The 19,555-nt window shown below is 53.0% G+C and overlaps 1 protein-coding gene across 3 annotated transcripts in view; it reads right to left on the minus strand.

Annotated features, from left to right (window-relative positions):
* Positions 1-1,701: 1,701 nt before the first annotated feature.
* The window catches only part of Aacs (acetoacetyl-CoA synthetase), a 43,365-nt gene continuing 25,511 nt past the window's right edge, over positions 1,702-19,555 (minus strand). The window contains exons 6-18 of one of the 3 annotated variants that reach the window (NM_023104.2): positions 18,507-18,621; positions 18,199-18,280; positions 14,602-14,749; positions 12,012-12,092; positions 10,812-10,936; positions 7,977-8,041; positions 7,714-7,836; positions 6,615-6,728; positions 6,028-6,153; positions 5,258-5,327; positions 4,978-5,036; positions 4,036-4,238; positions 1,702-2,903 (exon numbers count right to left, since the gene is read on the minus strand). In NM_023104.2, coding sequence (NP_075592.1) covers positions 2,766-2,903; positions 4,036-4,238; positions 4,978-5,036; positions 5,258-5,327; positions 6,028-6,153; positions 6,615-6,728; positions 7,714-7,836; positions 7,977-8,041; positions 10,812-10,936; positions 12,012-12,092; positions 14,602-14,749; positions 18,199-18,280; positions 18,507-18,621 — 1,449 coding nt within the window. In that variant the 3' untranslated portion in view covers positions 1,702-2,765. The remainder of the gene's footprint in view (positions 2,904-4,035; positions 4,239-4,977; positions 5,037-5,257; positions 5,328-6,027; positions 6,154-6,614; positions 6,729-7,713; positions 7,837-7,976; positions 8,042-10,811; positions 10,937-12,011; positions 12,093-14,601; positions 14,750-18,198; positions 18,281-18,506; positions 18,622-19,555) is intronic. The other 2 variants (XM_039089741.2, XM_063271646.1) reach the window with 2 other exon arrangements.

The raw sequence follows: 19,555 nt of genomic DNA on the forward strand, positions 1-19,555 counted from the left end.
ATGCATGTGATTCATATACATATATAAGGTAAAACATTCATACATAAAATAAAGCCTTTTTTAAAATTTTACTTTATATAAGTACACTGTCGCTGTCTTCAGACACACCAGAAGAGGGCATCAAATCTCATTACAGATGGTTGTGAGACACCATGTGGCTGGGAATTGAACTCAGAACCTCTGGAAGAACAGTCAGTGCTCTTAACCGCTGAGCCATCTCTCCAGCCCCATAAGTCTCTGTTTTTAAATGGGCTGGCATATAACTCAATGCTATATGGCACCAGCCTAGCACACGAGGCCCCAAGTCCCATCCACTGTAAATTATCAAAATAAATGAACGAAACAGGAGACGGGAAGAGTGAGCCACAGACACATCCTCACGGTAGAAACCAAAGCGGGTAGCCTCCTAGAAATCACACAACCCATCTCCATGATGGCCCTTCCTCCTCTGGGGACCTGTGGGGACATGTGTGACATGAGGGGCTGGGGAACTGGATGCCTACTAGCACATAGCAAAGGGAAGAAAACCGGTGGCCACAGCGTTAGGTTTTTGAATCTCGGCCATGCCGGGACGGAACACACCCCGCCACCATGGTTCCACGTGGAGGGTTTAATGTGAGAAGAGTAGAAGAGCGGAAAGGCGGCCGGCCATGGGCACATGGAGGGGGTGTGGGGGTGGAGAAGGAGACGGAGAAGGGGACAAGAGCAGCGAAGAACAAAGAGTAAGAAAGAAGAGAGGGTAAGAGAGGGCAAGCAGCCCCTTTTATAGTCAGGCTCGGCTGGCTGTTGCTAGGCGACTGTGGGGCGGAGCATACCTGGCTGCTGCCAGGTAGCTGTGGGGGTGGAGCTTAGACAGAATACCAACACTCAGGAATGGCCAAGGTCTAAGATACTACAAATGGGATGAGAGCCTACCAAGGCTTTCCAGATAACAGAGAGGCCCTGGCTGAGGAAGGAGACACCCCTGATAAAGGAGATACCCCTAATAACGGGAAGAGGCCGGAAGGGACTCATGCAGAACCTCTAGGAACCTGCCCTGTGCACACTGGTGGGGCTACCTCAGACTCTGAACTAGGAGCCGCTGGTGGCTTCAAGCCCCCGTGAGGACTGACCCATGGGAAACTGCGAAAGGTCCCCCTCAGTGCTAGGTCCCCTGTAAGCACAGCCACTGGGTCCAGCAGCTTGACCTTAACCAGGAAAGCCAACATTCTGTTGACCGAAGCACATGAGGCCAGGCGTCCATCACTTACCTCTTCCTGCAGGAACAGGGATGGAAGGCTTGATGGGATAAAGCCAGACGATACCACCAGGCAGCAGATAAAACAACTAGAAATGATGGAACGCGGCGCACAGCGGGGACTGGATGCTCCTTTGTCCTAGAGTTTGGGACTGCCGCCCGCTGTCTCTGGTGGGAAGGCTGTGTAGGACTGAACTGGGGTCTGTGGCTCGCTGGCAAAATCTAGGGAGACTCCCGGGATAAAGCTGCCCTGTGATTCAGCTCCAGGAGGCACGGGAGGCCCAGGGTGTGACACTGGCCTAACACAAACTAGGACAATGCTAAGCACCAAGAGCCTAGAAAAGACCATTATACGACTTGTGCTGGGCCACACCTCCTCACGGCACAGCAGTGGGCTGACATTGGTACGGCCAACCGAACGTGCAGGTCTGATCACCTCAGAGAAACACAAGAATACTGCGCATGGATAGGCGTGCATGGCACAGGTTTATTCCATAAAATTCTTCATAGCACTTTTCCCTTATAGAGTTAAAATCCAAGATATTTTTAAAAGGTTTTATGTTGTGCTCAGTTTTAAAAAAAAAAAAAAGAAAGAAAGAAATACAAAAGTATAATCACCAGGATTTATGACATACTCTGTGTGCTAGACAAGAAGCACCATTGAGTCCTGGCAGCCAAAGCCTGAGACGTCATTTACAAACATGGAGTACAGTCACAAGAGAAAGAGCCCAGAACTATTAGGAGGGAGCACGCGGCCATTTTCCTCTGAGGCCGGGCAGCTCCATCCCGGGAAGACTCCAGGATCACACCGCCCAGCACACAGCTAAGTGGTAACCTAGGGTAGACACCCAGGGGATTCAAGTGCCTCCAGACGGCAGATCCTCCAGTAACATTGACGTTTGACCCATTCAAATACTTGTGCTGTTAAGACCCAGAAACAGTCGGGGACGCTCGCCAGCAGAGGGGACTTGCCACAGCAGAGAGCTCTTGGCTGTCTGGAGGATTCACTCGAAGTTCCCTAGAATGGTGTTCTGGCCTTGGCAGACAGAGCCATCAGCCCAGGCATCCCAACAGCCAAGTGTGAGGTGACAGGCCTGCTGGACCAGGTGCCCTGGCTTCAGGCAGCTCTCGAGAAGACAGTACACCTGAGGAAGCCAGACCAGTTATTAAGGGCAGAGAATACAGGTAAGATTTCACCTTCATAGAGCGAGGTGGAACTGTGGGCTCATGAGGCTGAAGGCCACATCGCTCCTCCAGTGTGTTGTCACCAAATGTCACCAGCCCTGCGCCTGCAAGGCTGTGTGCTGACCTATAGCAGCAGGGCCAAGACAGGCCTCAGTGTACCCTTTTGGTCTCCGAAGGCCAGGCACATCCTGGAGCTCAGGAGACAGACCTGGTCCCCACCCATGACTCCGAAACAGGGAAGCTGTCTCTGAGCCCGTGGAGTGCGTAGTGCCTGGGCCACCGGAGCAGCTGCTGTCCCTAAGTTCCATCACGTGCACAGCTGGACCGAGTGCGAGCCATTGGTTCAGAAGTCCTGCAGCTCAGGGATGTCCCGATACAGGTCCAGGGACTCAGGGTTGGAGAAGGCCCCCCGGTGCTCCACAGTCTTCCCAGCTATCACCTGCTTCACGGCCACCTCCACTTTCTTGCCGTTGATTGTGTACTGTGTGGGACAGGCACAGAAAACACAGAAAGCAGTGTTTAAACCAGAGATGGCAGATCAGCCTCAACTCAAGTTTCTCCCCACATCCTCTCCCAAATAGACCCACAAAACCAGATATGCAGTGGTTCTGAACGCAGGCCACAGCAGACACCTGAGGGAAGCCTGTGGAGAGGACGGCCAACGCAGCACTGATACTGTCCACAGAACCTGCCACACCAGGGCCCCATGCCTGGGTCAACACCACGTGAGCATGCAGAGTCTCCAATGCCGTGCACTGCACCGGGCACACATGCAGGTGCCCTGGTGTGGGCACACCTGGGGCCACATGGCCCTTGTCCAGAGTGACACCATATCTGCCTCAGGTGCCAGCCACTCCTTCTGACGAACTGTTCCTATCTATCTGATTTCTACACAGTTGTAAAAAACTGACCCGGGGGTGTCAGGAGGCCCAGGCTACTCACACACACACACACACACACATGCACACGCACACTCGCTCACACCCCCACAGTGTACACCTCAGGCTCTCTGCCTCCCCACCCCTAAGTGGCCAGGAGGCCACAGTGAGAACTCTTTCCCAGGCATCGTGCAGGCCACCCAGGTTGGTCCTGGTACTCGAGATCAGCGTACCAGGACAGTCCAGCTACTGTCAGCATGCTAGGGCTTCGCAGCCAGCTCAGCTGAGCTGAGTTCATCTCCAACTCCAGGTCTGCCCGGGGAGCCGCCAAGCCAGAAGCCGTGTTCCCACCCATCACCTACTGAGCAGCAGCCCGCAAGCACGGAATGGCAGTCTCACGGCAAGGATGAATAACTGTGCACGTGCATGCCCGCGTACCCCAACTCCAAATGTGACTGGGCCTGAATGGGGAGCCTGCAGAGGCCCCTTCCCCAGACCCCCACAAACCCCAACACACATACACCTGCAGCTCCCTTCAGACTTCACATCCCACAGCTGTCTGCAGGGCATACCTGGGCCATCAGCCCCAATAAGCCATCCCACAGAAGCTGCTGGGAATGTTGTCTGTTATGAGACAGAGAGAAGGGGGTTGCTAGGCAACATGGTACCCATCTAGAAGCAAAAGCAAGCTGCAGCCACCCAGGCTCTCATAGGCCCTGGTAAGACACAACGTACTGGAATGCCTTGGGTCTCCAGGATGAGGCTGGGCACGTGGCGAGCAGACAGGCCAAGGCGGATGGCATCACGGATGTGCTTCACGAGGTCGGGCTGGAAAGTGTGCCCAGAGGCCATCTTCAGAAACAGGACTACCCGCTCCTCACCATCCCTGTTGTACTGGGGCACACAAAGGCTGTCCTCCACCTCATCGAAGGCTTCCACTGTGGAAACAGAAAGAAAAATAGCTTTTTTTTTTTTCTTTTTTTTCGGAGCTGGAGACCGAACCCAGGGCCTTGCGCTTGCTAGGCAAGCGCTCTACCACTGAGCTAAATCCCCAGCCCCGAAAAATAGCTTTTCTTTCCATTTCCACAGCAGCCACTATGCTAAAGACACCTGTCAGAAAGGAAGGCCACCAGGCCACCTGGGCAGTACTGCGGCTGCACCTGGTCTGGGGGATGTCCAGGTGACAGCATACGACATACAAATGTACTAAGATGCCACTGACAAGGAAAAAGGGGCCAGGCATGGGAGGAATTGAGTTCAGGTCTCACCTGGCAACACTGACCTGGCACTACCTGGGGCCCAGATCCCAGCATGACAAAGGAGGCCACCCCCTAAGAAGGGTGACTTTGGGGCCTGGGCCAAGACTAAGTTCCTAGGCCAGAAACTTTGAGAGTCCCTCACAGGTATGCATCTAGTATCCTGGATTGTGCTGTGTGACCTTCAGCCTTCACACACCCTCTCTGTGCCTCTGGATCCTTCCCCAGAAGGCGGAGGAAGGAGGTCTTAGGAGGCGACACAGTGGCGCCAGATATGTTCTGGAAGAGGAGGCATGCATGGTGACCAGCCCTCCCTTGCTATATGGATGTCCACTCTCACCCGGCTCTTTAGGAATCAGGGTCCTGGTCCTGTGGACCACCCTGGACCTGAGTAAAAGGAGCAGAGGAGAGATGTACGAACCAATGTTGTAGATCTCCGAGCTGCCAAAGCGTACGCCATTGGGGTTGAGGGTGCCATCACTGCAGAGACAAGAAGCACATGGCTGGGACTGGGGATTTAGCTCAGTGGTAGAGCGCTTACCTAGGAAGCGCAAGGCCCTGGGTTCGGTCCCCAGCCCCGAAAAAAAGAACCAAAAAAAAAAAAAAAAAAAAAAAAAAAAAGAAGCACATGGCTAAGGGATGTGGCAATGCCCCCGATGTGTCCCCGAGCCTCCAGAGGGAGCAGCAAGAGGTCCCCTTACCTCCGGCCCAACATGACGATACCTCCTGTCTTGGGGTTGATCCTGCAGTAGTCGCCGTGTGCCCAGACACCTTCGAGAAAGGCAGAAAAATTGGTCACACTGAGGGGGTGGGCTGGGATACACCTAGACAGGCCCACGAGGCAGGGACACAAGGGAGGGGACCCTCCCTGGCCACAGATTTCAAAAGTCTAGGAACAAGCAGTGTGCGGCTGAGCACTGAAACCAGCGAGGGGTGAGACAGGGGACTGCATGAGTCAGGGGTGGTGACACATGCCAGTGACCTCAGCACATGCCACTGTGCACATGTCATTTACATAAAACCAACAACCCCTATGGGGACTGATTATGTAAACAGTGTCCGTCACCAAGGCAGGAGAAATCAGGGCCATGGCGAAGAGGGTCCTGACGAGATGAACTACAAAGCCAGAGTAAATGCAGCAGGCCTTAGTCAACCTGGTGCTCGAGCATCAGTCACCCTCCACCGTGCCCAGAGCCCCTCCCCCAACTGCCACTTTCACTGAACAAGCAGAGAGCGGGCAGGCAGCCCTCAGTTCCCCGCCCAGGGGCTCATGTGGCTCTCAGTACAGCTGGTGTCTGGAGACCGAGTGCTGGGATGAGCTAGGACCGACTGAACCAAGTCAGCGATCTTGGGTGTCTTGACACCGATAAGATGCTGAGTGAGCCCCACAAGGAGTTGGAGGGGTACGCGCATGCGCGGAGACGCCCAGCCCCAGCTAGACAGGGCGTGGCGCCAGCCTGCTCCCGCCTACCTGGGTATTTGGAGAAGTAAGCCTTCCTGTACTTGCTGCCGTTCTCGTCGTTCCAGAAGTGCGTGGGCTGGCAGGGTATGGGCTTGGTGCAAACCAGCTCGCCACTCGCTCCCCAGACGGTTTTCCCTGGCATACGAGAGAAGACTGAGCCTGGCGTGCTCATGAGTACACCCCGGCACACGCTTCCTTCCTGACGCTCCTACTTGGGACACAGCTTTGCTATGTGCCCTGCACGTGCACAACTGCAAATCCGCCTACAACCTGCTACCCATTCAGCTCCCACGGCACTCCATCTTTTTTTTTTTTTCTTTTTTCTTTTTTTTCGGAGCTGGGGACCGAACCCAGGGCCTTGCGCTTCCTAGGTAAGCGCTCTAACCACTGAGCTAAACCCCCAGCCCCACGGCACTCCATCTTAACACCTATTTCTCTGAGATTGGGGTCAGGGAGTCTGTGAGTGCAAAACCCACCCGTGGGAAAGGACATGGTTCCCTATAGGAGAGTGCTGGAGAACCATGACAAGCCAGGGGCGCGCGTCTGCGCATGTGTTCCTCCCTTCTTACATCCCAGAGGGTCAGGGAGTCATTCACCTTCCTCGTCCCAGGCTTCCACGGCCATGCCGAGGTTCCGGGCTTGGATCTCACCCTTGTACACAGGAATAGATGAGTTCTGGCCCATGAAACAGGAGATGATGTCAGTGCCACCTGCAAGCAACAGCAGAGGACAGGCGACACTAAGGGGAAGGCCACCCTTAGGGTTCTCTGTAAGCAAGATGCAGAGCTGCCTGGACAGGCACCACCCCTGCTGCAGACACATGCATGAGAGTGAGGGCTTCCTTGCAGAGAGAGGCAGCAGTGACCCAGACTGGACCCAGCTCTATCTGTCCCTGTGACTGGTGACATTCTCCCTGACTGAGCCTCCCTGCCTAAAGACTCGGAGAAAAGATTCTCAGCTGGTCACATGGAAGTCCAAGACTTTTTTTTTTAAGATTTATTTATTTATTATATATAAGTACACTGTAGCTGTCTTCAGACACACCAGAAGAGGCATCAGACCCCATTACAGATGGTTGTGAGCCACCATGTGGTTGCTGGGAATTGAACTCAGGACCTCTGGAAGAGCAGTCAGTGCTCTTAACCGCTGAGCCATCTCTCCAGCCCAAAGCCGGAGACTTAAGACAGATAAATCGGAGTCTTACCTGATGGCACTCACACACCACACGCACACACACATTCCCTCCTCCCCAGGCAGACATGCACACCCCACACAGACATATTCACTACACCACACATGGACACACCACACACCACACACACACACACACACACACACACACACACACACACACACACACACACAGACATGCACACCCCACACAGACATATTCACTACACCACACATGGACACACCACACACACACACACACACACACACACACACACACACACACACAGAGGCAGACATGCACACCCCACACAGACATATTCACTACACCACACATGGACACACCACATACACACACACACACACACACACACACACACATACACACACACACACACAGAAGCAGACAGCGATGCTCCCCTCACTAGGTATCTAGATGCCCCCAAAAACCATGGCTTCCAAGGGCCCCCCGTGCCTCCCTTCCTATTTGCCCATTCCCCCGGCAGCCACTGTCTTTGGCCCTACCTGAGATGGAGCCGAGGAGCACGGTGCTCTTGATGCATCTGTACACATACTCATAGCTCTGGGCTTTCAGTGGCGAGCCGGTGGACAGGATCGTGTGGAGCGTGTGGAGGTTGTGAGTTTCCACTGGAGGCAAAAATGACCAGAGATGAACCCAAGCCCACTGCCTTCAGCCAAACTCACATGTCGGACTCAGTCAGACCAGATGCCAGTTCCTGAAGGGGTGGTGGGTGGTTCTGGGAACAGGGACTGAGGGGGCCACTCACTCGGCTTCATGTCCTTCTCCTCCAGCACTGACAGCCACTTGGCTCCCGTTCCCAGGATGGTGATTCTATGACACGGGTGAGAGAGAGCATCCTCAAGTCCCCAAAACTTCCAACCGTCAGTCAGACTCCCACCTCCTGGTTTCCCATTTCCGTTCCCAGACAGCTCTGCCCTGTCGCCAGCCTAGCACCCAGGTCCAGCAGGGATCCTCCAGGAACACATGCCCTGATGACAGTGAGAGGTGACCGACTCTCCCCAGACAAGCAAAGGCCACTCCCAGTGAGGGCTGTCTTATTGCCACACCGCCTTCACAGGTGGGCAACTACCCTATGTCCCAAGAGAAAGAACTCAGAACTTTGGCTCCCTCTTTAACCAGAACCTTCTCTGCATGGGCTCACCTCCATAAGAAAAACCACCCTTAGAGGGCCCAGTCTAGCCTGGGACTTAGAGCTGGCGATGTGTTCTGATGCCAATTAGAACCTGATAACCAGTGTAAAGGTTCATTCCTAGCTTGTGTTCATGTATGAAGAACTTGAGGTCCTAAGGATGCTGTCAGCTTCCTGATTCTGACCAGAGTCTCTGGTTCCAAGACAAATGGGTTTCTTCTTCTTTCTTTTTTTTTTTTTTAATATGTTTTTATGCTATTTATTTTGTTGTAGAGAGAAGGGTACACATGTAGAGGCCAAGGGACAACCTGAAGGAGTCTGTTCTCTCCTTTTACCATTAGGTCCTAAGGGTTGAACTCAAGATTATCAGGCATGGTGGCAACAAGTAACTTTAGCCACTAAGACCTTTTTTTTTTTTTTCTGAGACAGAGTTTCTCTCTGTTGCCCTGGCTATTCTGGAAATCACTCAGTAAACCAGGCTGGCCTGAAGCCTTGAACTCCCAGAGATCTGCCTGCTTCTGCCTCCCGAGTGCTGGGATTAAAGTGTTCCACCTCCACCCCCGACCACCAAGACATCTTGCTGGCCCCAACGACAGGGTTTTTGTGAGTGTACTGACCCTTGCTTTAGTCTCAGGACTGGTTGAGGTGGGGGCACCCTACCCACTACCCATCTACCCCACACCTGTGCTTCTCACTGCCATTGAAGGCTGAGCTGGCCCTTGAAGGCCACAGCCCTTGCCTAGGGACCAGGCTATGGCTGCCATGTTGGGCAAAGGCACCCGAGTATGTGTGGTACCTGTCAAGAACATGTCTTAGTACTGGGGTTCAGGCTCAGTGCACACACCCTGCTTGGGACCAACTCACAGGTCTACGAGCACACTGGCTTCACGCTCATGTGCGCATGCACATAGCTGCAGTTCACGCTCATGCGCACACATGCGTATATGACTTCATACACGTGTGCACTCACTTTCACGTGTGTACATGAACATATAGGCATAATCTTATGCACGTGTATCACATGCTACATTGGAGCTCAGGGCCCCGGGGACACTCGCTTCCTTCTCCATACCCCTTCCAGCAGCTTCCCCCACTCCCCACTACACCCGCCCCACACCAAAACCAGTTCCTTTTCCTGAAGCCCGGCCAGCAGGTACCAAGGGATGTGATTAACCTTTGGTGAACTACAATCTCACTAGGTAACAGACTCCTCATTAACACTGTGAGCTACACTGTGAGCTGTGGATTTTAATGCCATCATCCTGGCCAGGCAGGTTTATGTAAAATGTTAAGGGCCCAAGATTTTAGAACACCAGTGGTGGGCCAGCTCAGTGGGTAAAGGTGATTGCCGCCAAGCCTGTCGACCTGAGTTCAAGTCCCCACGACCCACATGGTGGAAGGAGAAAAGCAACTCCACAAAGTTGTCCTCTGACCTCCACTTGCACACTACAGCATGCACATACCCACATACAAAATAATTAAGTGTTAAAATGTTAAAAACAAAACTAAACAAAAAACTGTGCAGTGGTGGGACATGCCTTTAATTCCAGCACTTTAATCCCTGTCTTGAAAAGCCAAAAAAAAAAGAAAAATAAAAAATAAAAAAAGAAGGGCTGGGGAGATGGCTCAGAGGTTAAGAGCACTGACTGCTCTTCCAGAGGTCCTGAGTTCAAATCCCAGCAACCACATGGTGGCTCACAACCATCTGTAATGAGATCTGATGTCTTTTCTGGTGTGTCTGAAGACAGCGACAGTGTACTTATACATAATAAATAAATAAATAAATCTTTAAAAAAAGAAAAAAAGAAAATAACAGGGCTGGAGAGATGGCTCAGAGGTTAAGAGCACTGACTGCTCTTCCAGAGGACCTGAGTTCTCACAACCATCTGTAATGGGATCCAATGCCCCCTTCTGGTGTGTCTGAAGACAGCGACAGTGTGTGTGTGTGTGTGTGTGTGTGTGTGTGTGTGTGTGTGTGTATTTTTTTTAAAAAAGAAGAAAAGAAAAAACAGAAAACAAAACCAGCAATAACAAGGGAAGCCACTAGCAGCTCCTTCTGCGTCTACCATGTGGGCTCCAGCTAGTGACGGACCATGGCAGAGCAGGACTTCTGACACCAGAAGTCTGAGCCTCCATCACTGTCAAGGGGTTCATCCACCAAGTGCTGGCAGCACAGGGTGTCTAGGGGTCTCTATGGACAACATTTTCATAATCCCCAGCCACTGGAAGTTGTTCGATGCTGCTTCCTGCCCACTCCACAAGCATCAGTGCTGAGGGTGGGACCTGTCCTGTCCTCCGTCCCCTCTGCTTCCAGCACCCTCCAGCACTCAAGCGGAAAGCTAGAGCACTGAGACAGAGGGGGGGTGTTAGCTCTGTCTGAGGCTGAGCCTTCCCCAATGACAAAAATGACAGCTCGCTGTTCTGTCAACTGAGCAGGACCCAGGTACCTACCCTATCCTGTCCACAAGGTCCCACAACACATTGGGTGTTGGAACCAGCGGGGAGCCATCGTACAGAACCAAGGATGCTCCTGTGGCCAGCGCTGACACCATCCAGTTCCACATCATCCAGCCGACCTGCCACAGAGACACCAGGTAAGCCAGGCGGAGGTGCAGGCCTGGAATCCTAGCACTAGAGGGCAGCAGGGAGGGAGACTGAAGAACTGCAAGTTTGGGGCTAGCCTTAACTACATTGTAAAGCCCAGTCTAAAAGAAACAAACCAAAAAAATCGCTTTTGGGTTTTGGTTTTTCAACCCAGAGTTTCTCTGTATAGCCCTGGCTATCCTGGAACGCACTCTGTAGACCAGACTGGCCTCCAACTCAGACATTCACCTGCCTCTGCCTCCTGAGTGCTGGGATTAAAGGTGGGTCCTGCGATCACCTGGCCAAAAGATGTCTTAAAAGAAAATGGCACACACAGGCCCACTAACTATCCCTCCATCTCTCAATCCCTCCATCTCTCAGGGTATGGGGTAGCAAAACACAAAAGTGGGGACAAGGTTCAGCAGGAGTCCACTAACATGGTGGGCAAAGGGGGCACCTAAGTTCCCATACATGAGCCAGAGGGACAAAGACACATTTATCTGGGAAGCCTAGGCAAACTCTTTGGGGGCGGGGGGTGTCTGTGTGTCACCTAGCACCCTAGGGTCAGTACTGGGAGGTGGAGATAGATATACAGCTAGTGAGGGTGTGGTGGTGCACACCTGTAATTCCAGGATTTGGGAGGCTGCATGGCAGGGAGTCAAGAGGTCAATGCTAGCCTGGGCTATGTCAATGCTAGCCTGAGCTACAGGGTTAAGGTCCATATAGCCTGGACAACTCAGCTAGATGCTACTGCAAAATGAAAAAACTCAAGGACTATGGATGTGGTTCGGTGGTAGAGCACTTGCCTAGCGTGCTTGGGGACCTGGGTTCAATCCTAAGCACTGGAAAAAGGAACATGAGCCAGTGCAGATGTGCCACCCAAGAAACACTGCTAGATCCTTCTGGAACCTCTCCAGACTGGACAGGAACACCCCAACCCCAACTCAAGCTCTGGGTTAGTGGCAGCGCCCCATGCTGCTCTAAGCCATGTGGCAGGTAGAGGCTACACCCATCTGCCATCCCTTGTACCGCAGCCCCGGAGGGGCAGCAGGAGGCCGCAGGACACACCGTGGTGTAGTAGAGCAGGATGTCACTGCTTGTCATGTTGCCATGTAGCACGTGCTCCTTCAGGTGCTGGATGAGGGTGCCCTGCGGGAGGGAGGGCGAGACACAGGTGAGACAGTGAGAAGCATCACCCATCTCCCCTTCCCTGAGAAACCCAGCTGGAGCTCTCTGGCTCTTGGGACAGCCTTGATGTCATCTGACACCAGAGCATCCATCAATCAAAAACCCCAGGACACCTCACCTGCCTTCAAACTCTCAGTGCCCATCCCAACAGGACGCCATCAGAGACACACTAACCTCACAAAAAGAGGCGACTCATTGAGATGGGAGAGAGAGCTCAAGGGACAACAGCAGGTGCACCCCCACCCTTGGGCTTCTCCTGGGAGAAGATATCTAAACACAGAGCTTGGGGACACCTCCCGCCCAACCTCCACTTTTAGTTTCAGTGCGGTAGGCAATATTCCCAGGCTCCAAATCCACAACTAGGAAAAGCCCTCCTCTCCCAGTCCTTCACCCAGTTCCTCCTGCTTCCCCAAGGTCCCCTACCCTGCTCTCGCTCAGGCTCAGGCTGGAGACTAGAAGGAGGCAGTGGGAGAGGGGAGACTTCCTTCTCAGAACTGAGTTCAGCTAGCACAGCGAGTGCCCACTGTCCAACACTTCACCCTCGACCACGGCTTACCTGCCTCTATTCTGGATCCCCTATGAGATCCCTATGAGGACAGGTTGGGGATGTCACCCTTTCATGGCCCTAGAATGTTCAGTTCACTGTCTGGGCCTAACCCACAGGTTATGAGCACCAGGTTCACAGAAAAGCCATGGGGCTGGCACAAGACCCCACGTGTCACACACTCACACTCAAGAGAAGTCAAAGGACAGGCCAATTAAAGGGGGGGGGGGTGTGCTCCATACAAGGCTGTAATTTGAATAACAGATGCCCCATAGGCTTATATATGTGAACACAAGGCCTCCAGCAGGGGGCGCTGTTTGGGAAGTTATGGAACCTTGAGGAGCCAGAGCTTTCCTGGAAAAAGTGTGTCCAGTAGGTCTTAAGTGTGGACTTCCTGTTCTCCAGTCCCTGGCTCCCAAATGCTCTTGCGTTCCTGTTGCCCCTCCTTCCACACCCTGATGGGGCCTGGAAGCCAGGAGAATCCCTCTTCTTCTCTAAGCTGCTTTTCGATGGGAAATTTACCACAGGCACAGAGAAATAACACACACAAGGTTGAGTAGAAACCACCTCCCAGAGGGCTCTTCTTCCACTCACTGTGGATCTGCAGTGAGAGGCCTCCCCATGCAACTGCTCACCCTCAGGTTCTAAGCTCAAAAGAAAGCAAAGCTTTCTCTCCTCCAGGTTCATACCTTTGATTGTTAAATGCCCATGCTACTGCCTTCCCTCAGGGAGGTGACACAGTAGTACGGTCCCCTGGGTCTCAAACAAGAGTTTCATTTTTTTCTTTCAGAACCCAGGGTATGCATGAGCCACTGAGCGGCAGCCCTGGCCCTAAGTAAGTACAAGGAAGGAATGGGACACTGCTTTCAAAAGCCCTGTCATGAACACAGGAATGGCCTCTGACCCCCACACACCAGGGCAACACTCCCCTCTCGCCTGGTCCATGACTACCTATCTTCAAGGCAGCGAACTCTCTACTGTAGAGTAGTAACATGTGCCAGCGATGCCAGTGTTCAGGAGGCTGAGGCAGGAGGATTGCCATGTTCAAGGCCAATCCAGGCCAGTCAGACCTTGCCTCAAATAACAATAACAACAAATGGGGGAAGCTCTCAAAACCAGGTAAGAGGCTTAGTTGGAGACACAAAGGCGGGACAAGGACAGAGAAAGCGTGACCTTTCTATCTGCCCCTCTTAAATGCACCAGGCAGGAAGAATGGTGGCCCATGATCCCTCACCAAGTCCTCCCTTGTTGGAAGCATTCAGTTCTAGAAAACAGATTAAAGCCCAGGTTCCTCATGAGAGGCCACCTGAGGACGTGTGACCCCGACCAGGCAAAGACAGAGGCTGTGACAGAAGCTAACCCTACTGACTTAGGCTTCCTTTCCCACCCCTAGAAAGCAGGTTTCCCTCACGTGCGCTCTAGTCTCACAGCTCAGGAAACTCTGAGGGAAGCAGACTTTTTACCATAACCTAGTAGTTTTCAAGAGTTTTTCTGACCACAACCTACAGTCCCACGTAAGTCTCAAAGGCCGCCCAGCTCCTGCTCGACTCCATACACACATCCCTTGCAAACCCTGTGGCCACATCCCTTGCAATCGAGATGTGCTGACACAATCTGTCTTCTTTCCTGCTTGCCTTTTGGAAATGACAGCAGCCCACCCCTCTGAGCTCACAATCCCCGGTGGGCCCCACAATCTGCCATGTTGAAGTGGCTGGTTCTCTGGGTACACCCTGCCGGGGCTACAGCATGCTCCGCACCATCCCTGGCCTATCAGAGCCAACACAGCCCCAGGACTGCAGTGCTCCACTGCCCTGGGCCCAGCTCCAGGTTTCCCCTAGGCATCTCATTAGAGAAAGCAGCACCCTGAGGATTCTGCAGAAGGGACTAGTCTAATGACTGCTAGCCAGGCAGAGGCAAGACACCTACCCCAGCAGAGTGCACCATGCACTTGGGCGCTCCTGTCGTGCCCGAGGAGAACATGATGAACAGGGGATGGCTGAAGGGCAGCTGTTCAAACTCGAGCTGTGGTGCCTGCGCACCTGTCCCGCTTGCCAGGAAGTCATCCAGAAACATGCTGTAGGCGGGAACGTAAGCAGCCAACAGTGAACATTCCAGAACACCAGAATAGCTCTGCTGATTCTGCCCCCAGCTAGATACAGCCCAAGATTGCTCCCCTTCTACCACAAGAGCCTGGAGCTCTGGCTTGCCTGGTATCCAAGGATACTGAGTAGGCAAGGAAGGAAGCCCCAGGCCTAAGAAAGAGAAGAGTTAGGCTCCCAAATCCAAGATGGCTACAGGGGAATTCATGGAGCATGAATATTAGGCACTGGAGTTGCTTGGATCAAGGGCTGGCTTTTAGAGACAGTACACACGCACGCACGCGCACACACACACACACACACACACACACACACACACACGCACGCACAACCCGAATCAATACCTGGCTACATTGCTGGGAAGACTAGCTCATGGTGAGCCTATCTACTGTCCATAGACCCCAGGACCAGTGTAGACCAGTCCACTTCCTTTTTCACACTTCATCTTCTTTCTGATGAGCAGCCAGGAACAGAGGTGCCTGCCCCACTCCTGAACCTGAAGGCTTCTCCACCCTGGAGCAGAGGCAGCAAGGCAGCCGTCAGGAAGGCAAGGCGACTGGCCCAAAGCTCCCACAAGCAAATCTGTGTGGCCCTCATTTATTATGTCCTGGGGCCTACAGCAGCCATGTGTAAACAGCTGAGCCAGAATAAAAACAACTAACCCAAGCCTGCCCTGCCTCAGCCCACAGCTGCCAGAAGCCACCAGATGTGGGTGGCCCAGAACCACAGAACAAACAGGAACAGCGCGCCTCCATTTTCTGACAAATCAAACTCTCTCTTCCAAGCAAGGAGGTGGGATGTCATTAAACTGAACGATTTGCTGAAGCTATGACACCAAAACCCGCCCCACCTGGCATGAGAAGACATGCCTCAGAGACCAGGGAGAGGAGATAGCCTTAAAAAAAAGACATTCAAAATGATTCTGACAGCCGCACCCCCGCGCACACCTCCCCTGCAGTCCTGCTCTATGAAGTGCCAGTCTAATGGACACTTCCCACAGAGAAAAGTCCTTTCTTTCAAAGGCTCTGTAAATCACAGTAAATAACCATTGCTTTTGTTTCTCTTCTAAAAATGAAGAAAAGAAACAAAACAAAACAAAACCAGGGGTGGCTCTGCTCTGTGCTCGCTGAACCAGCAGTCCACCCTTGAGGTTTATCTGTGACAGCCAGCAATCTTAAGGAAACAGTGGCAGCACCTGGTGCCTGGAGTCTGCTGAGAGGACTGTTGAGTGTTATACAGGGCAAAAGCAACCGTCGAATGCAGTTCTTCTGGCTACCTCACTTTATATTAGTAACCGATAAACTGAGGTGAGCCCTTGCTCTCCTCACTTCTGCATCACAGCCTCCATCAGACACATGAGGGCTAGGATCAGACCTCCACCATCTGGCTAGGTGCCTGGGTCCACAGGCTCAAACACCTGGAAAGGCTCACAACGGATTCATACACTGCCATGGTGGTGGGTGACTTCAAGGGACAGAAGCCACTGGGCTTCATCGTTCATTCCCTACAGCTAACTACACACTTGTGCCAACACTGAACTATTTAAGTCACATGTACCATCCGCATTGGAGGATGCAGAGACAGGTGAATGATGGTCACAGGGCCACCGGGCTGGAATCCCCCAAGTTGGGGAGACTCTAGCAGCCAGGCCTTGCCAAACTGCACACTGTTCTCAGCACTCTTCCCAGGAAGCAAGGGCTCCACGGGGGACAGACTCCAAGGGCAGTCAGCAGTGTAAGAAATATCACACAGGAGTCTTTCCTACCAAATACTAAAACTCTGTGTTTAGTACAAAGAATTTAAATCTTTGCATCACCCCCCAACTCGTACGACTTTTATGCAAATACTTTAATCCCCACCTACTAAATCTTTGTTTAACTAAAGACTCCTGGGGGTTGGGGATTTAGCTCAGTGGTAGAGCGCTTACCTAGGAAGCGCAAGGCCCTGGGTTCGGTCCCCAGCTCCGAAAAAAGAACCAAAAAAAAAAAAAAAAAAAAACTAAAGACTCCTGTGTATTCCAGAAATTTAATGACCTGAGACAGTGACCCCCTTTCCTCTTGAGCAATGACCACATCCCCCCTCTGCCCTCCCCTCTCCCCCTTCGCTCCCCAAACCCCCCACCCCCACCCTCTGTGCATTTCTTTTCAGACTAGCAAATCCACTGAGACTGTAAAGTCAGGGTCCAGCCAATGGGGAAAAGACACAGTCTCCACCCGAGTCACCAGAGTTATTTGACCCTCTGGATCAAAAGTAAGGTTTGCCTTATCCAGACACTTCAGTTGGAGGGGCAGTCTTTTTCTTTGTGACCCTGACTTGTTTCTACCAGAGGCAACCACCCTGGATGTCACGGGGAAGCAGCCAGGCCGCTAGCAACTCCAGCATCCTTTCTTCATTCCTGGCTGATGGATGGATACATTGTGTCCTATGGAACTAGCTGTCCCCCACCCAGAGGTCTGTCTCATCCTCTGGAGCAGATGGCACCTGCAGAGGTGAGGACACATGCTTCACATCCAGCAGGGTCCCAGACCACACTCTGCAAAAATCAGGGAGCCCAACGTTACTATCTTAATCCTCTTCTCAAAGGGCACAGGGCCCCTGGCAATGTCCCCACAACAGAAGCCTCATATAGCAGCCTGTAAAGGGGCAGGATGGGAGTCTGCCTTTAGCAGGAGCTAAGGCCAAAGGAAAGATCCCTGCAAGGGCAACCAGGTCGCTTCAGCTGTCCCTAGAAGATCAAAAGGTCCTCAATGATAAAAAGACACCCTTGGCCTAATCCACCAACAAACTACCAATGCCAGAAAAGTAAAGGAGGGGTCGTGGCAGCCAGAAACAAACAGCATTGTTCCCCAGTGTCCTGGGGGATGTGGGATCAACACCTACCCCCACCCCTGCAGGGACCAAAATCTGCAGGTGCTTGGCCTGTAGGCAAAAGTTGTCAGTATCAGCACAGGCTCCCAGCCTTCATCACCTCCAGAGGACACACAGTGGGAATGCTGTGTAAGCAGGGCCCCGCCCCCATAAGGTCGGCACATGCTCAGTTTTCCAAACGTGTGCCATCAGTAGTTGGTGATATCCACAGGTGAGGAACCCACGGATTCGGGTCGGCTACATACACTATCCACAGACATGTCCATCCACACAGCATCCACAGGCAAGAACAAACCTGAGTGTGACACACACGTGTGAGCACACTTGTGTACACAGGTTATGTAACACCAGCCTACTCTGCCCAGCTCAGGAAGCCAGGCCTGGAGCCCTCCCAGACCACAGCAAGACAGGAAGCAGACAGTTGGTTCATTGCTGTGTGGTCTGAAGAGATCCATCATGGAGGCTTCCCATGCTCACCACAGTGAGGCTTTCAGCTAATGGCTTCCCCACCTCAGATATACTACGGGACCTAGTCTTGGGGTTGGTGGCTCCTCACCTGTTGGGGATCTTGGAAATGTCTATCTTCTCCCTTGGGAGGACATAGGGGATCAGCACCACTCGCTGAAGGTCAGGAAGTCCTGAAGGAGGAGTGGGACAAGGTCAGGCTGCAGCTGTTGTCTGCGCATGCGCCCAGCACAATCTGGGAGTGTGGCCCACAGGACTTCTGGGGCAACCCCTCTCTTCATACACGTGCACGTACATCCAGAACCCCTGGGGAGAGCCCCATCTCTGTGTGCACATACATGCACATAAGTAAACTCAGGACTCCAAGAACACACCCCCCCGGGGCAGGACCCCAAGTACCTTTCACGACTCGCTGCAGCTTCTCCAGGTGGCCGTGTTCCTTGCCGTTGTAGACCACAGCTTCCACCGAGAAGATAAGTTTCGGCTGAATTTGAGAAAAGCGGTCCAGGACACCCTGAAAATGAGAGGAAGGGCCATCGGAGACTATACACGCAGGAGAGATATCAGCGTCAGGGCTGAGCACTGCCATTGTCCCCAGCACCTGCAGCTAATACAGGCAGTCCCTACAAACTCCATCCACATCTAGGAAGCATATCGAGGCCACAGCAAGGAAGGCTGAAGACTCAAACACATGTCCTAAAACAGAAAAGGTTCAACTCCCCTGCCAGAGGGCCCTCACTGCATAGAAATGCATCCTACCACGGCCCTCCACGGACATAAGCCGTCTGCCTCCTAGAGGGCTGCCAGGTTCTCTGAAGCCTTGATATAAGAGGAGCCTGGATCCTCCTCTAAGTGTTCATATTCTCCTGGAGGAATGTGTACGGCTCAGGAAGCCCTGCCTGGCTAAGCAGGCTTCCCCACACAACTGTGTACCACACACGGGAATCCACAGCCAACCAAGGGTAGCCCTCTCTTGGCTCCCATACAAATTAACATGGACAGACACAGCCTTAGGACCCCTCTGCTGCACCCCCAAGGGGAACAGATCAAAGCACTGAGGTGGACTTCCTCAGCCCCCTACCCTACCCAGGAGTGGCCAGGAGGCTGGCATTACTGCCAGGGAGGTATCTTAGCCCAGGAAGGCTCCACCCCTCTCCCCTCTGTGCTTCTGCCAAGCAGCTGCTGGGAGATACCCACAGTGACAGCACACATCACAGATGGGGTCCCCATATGGCTGCAGGCCCAGCCACCTGCAGAGGATCATTAGGTTAATTAGGGCCCTAAGTGTGACTAATTAGCTGCTCCTGCAATGTTTCCAGAACTCCCTGGGAGACTCTCAGCAGAGAGGTGCTGACTCAGCGGGAATCTAAAAGGGTCAGGGGCAGCTCTAGGTGGGGCCCCCTCGCCCGCTACAGCAGCATCCCCTCAGCCCTCCTGGAGTTTTCATG

The sequence above is a fragment of the Rattus norvegicus genome, chromosome 12, assembly GCF_036323735.1.
Source record: "Rattus norvegicus strain BN/NHsdMcwi chromosome 12, GRCr8, whole genome shotgun sequence".
In the NCBI taxonomy this organism is placed as follows: domain Eukaryota; kingdom Metazoa; phylum Chordata; class Mammalia; order Rodentia; family Muridae; genus Rattus; species Rattus norvegicus.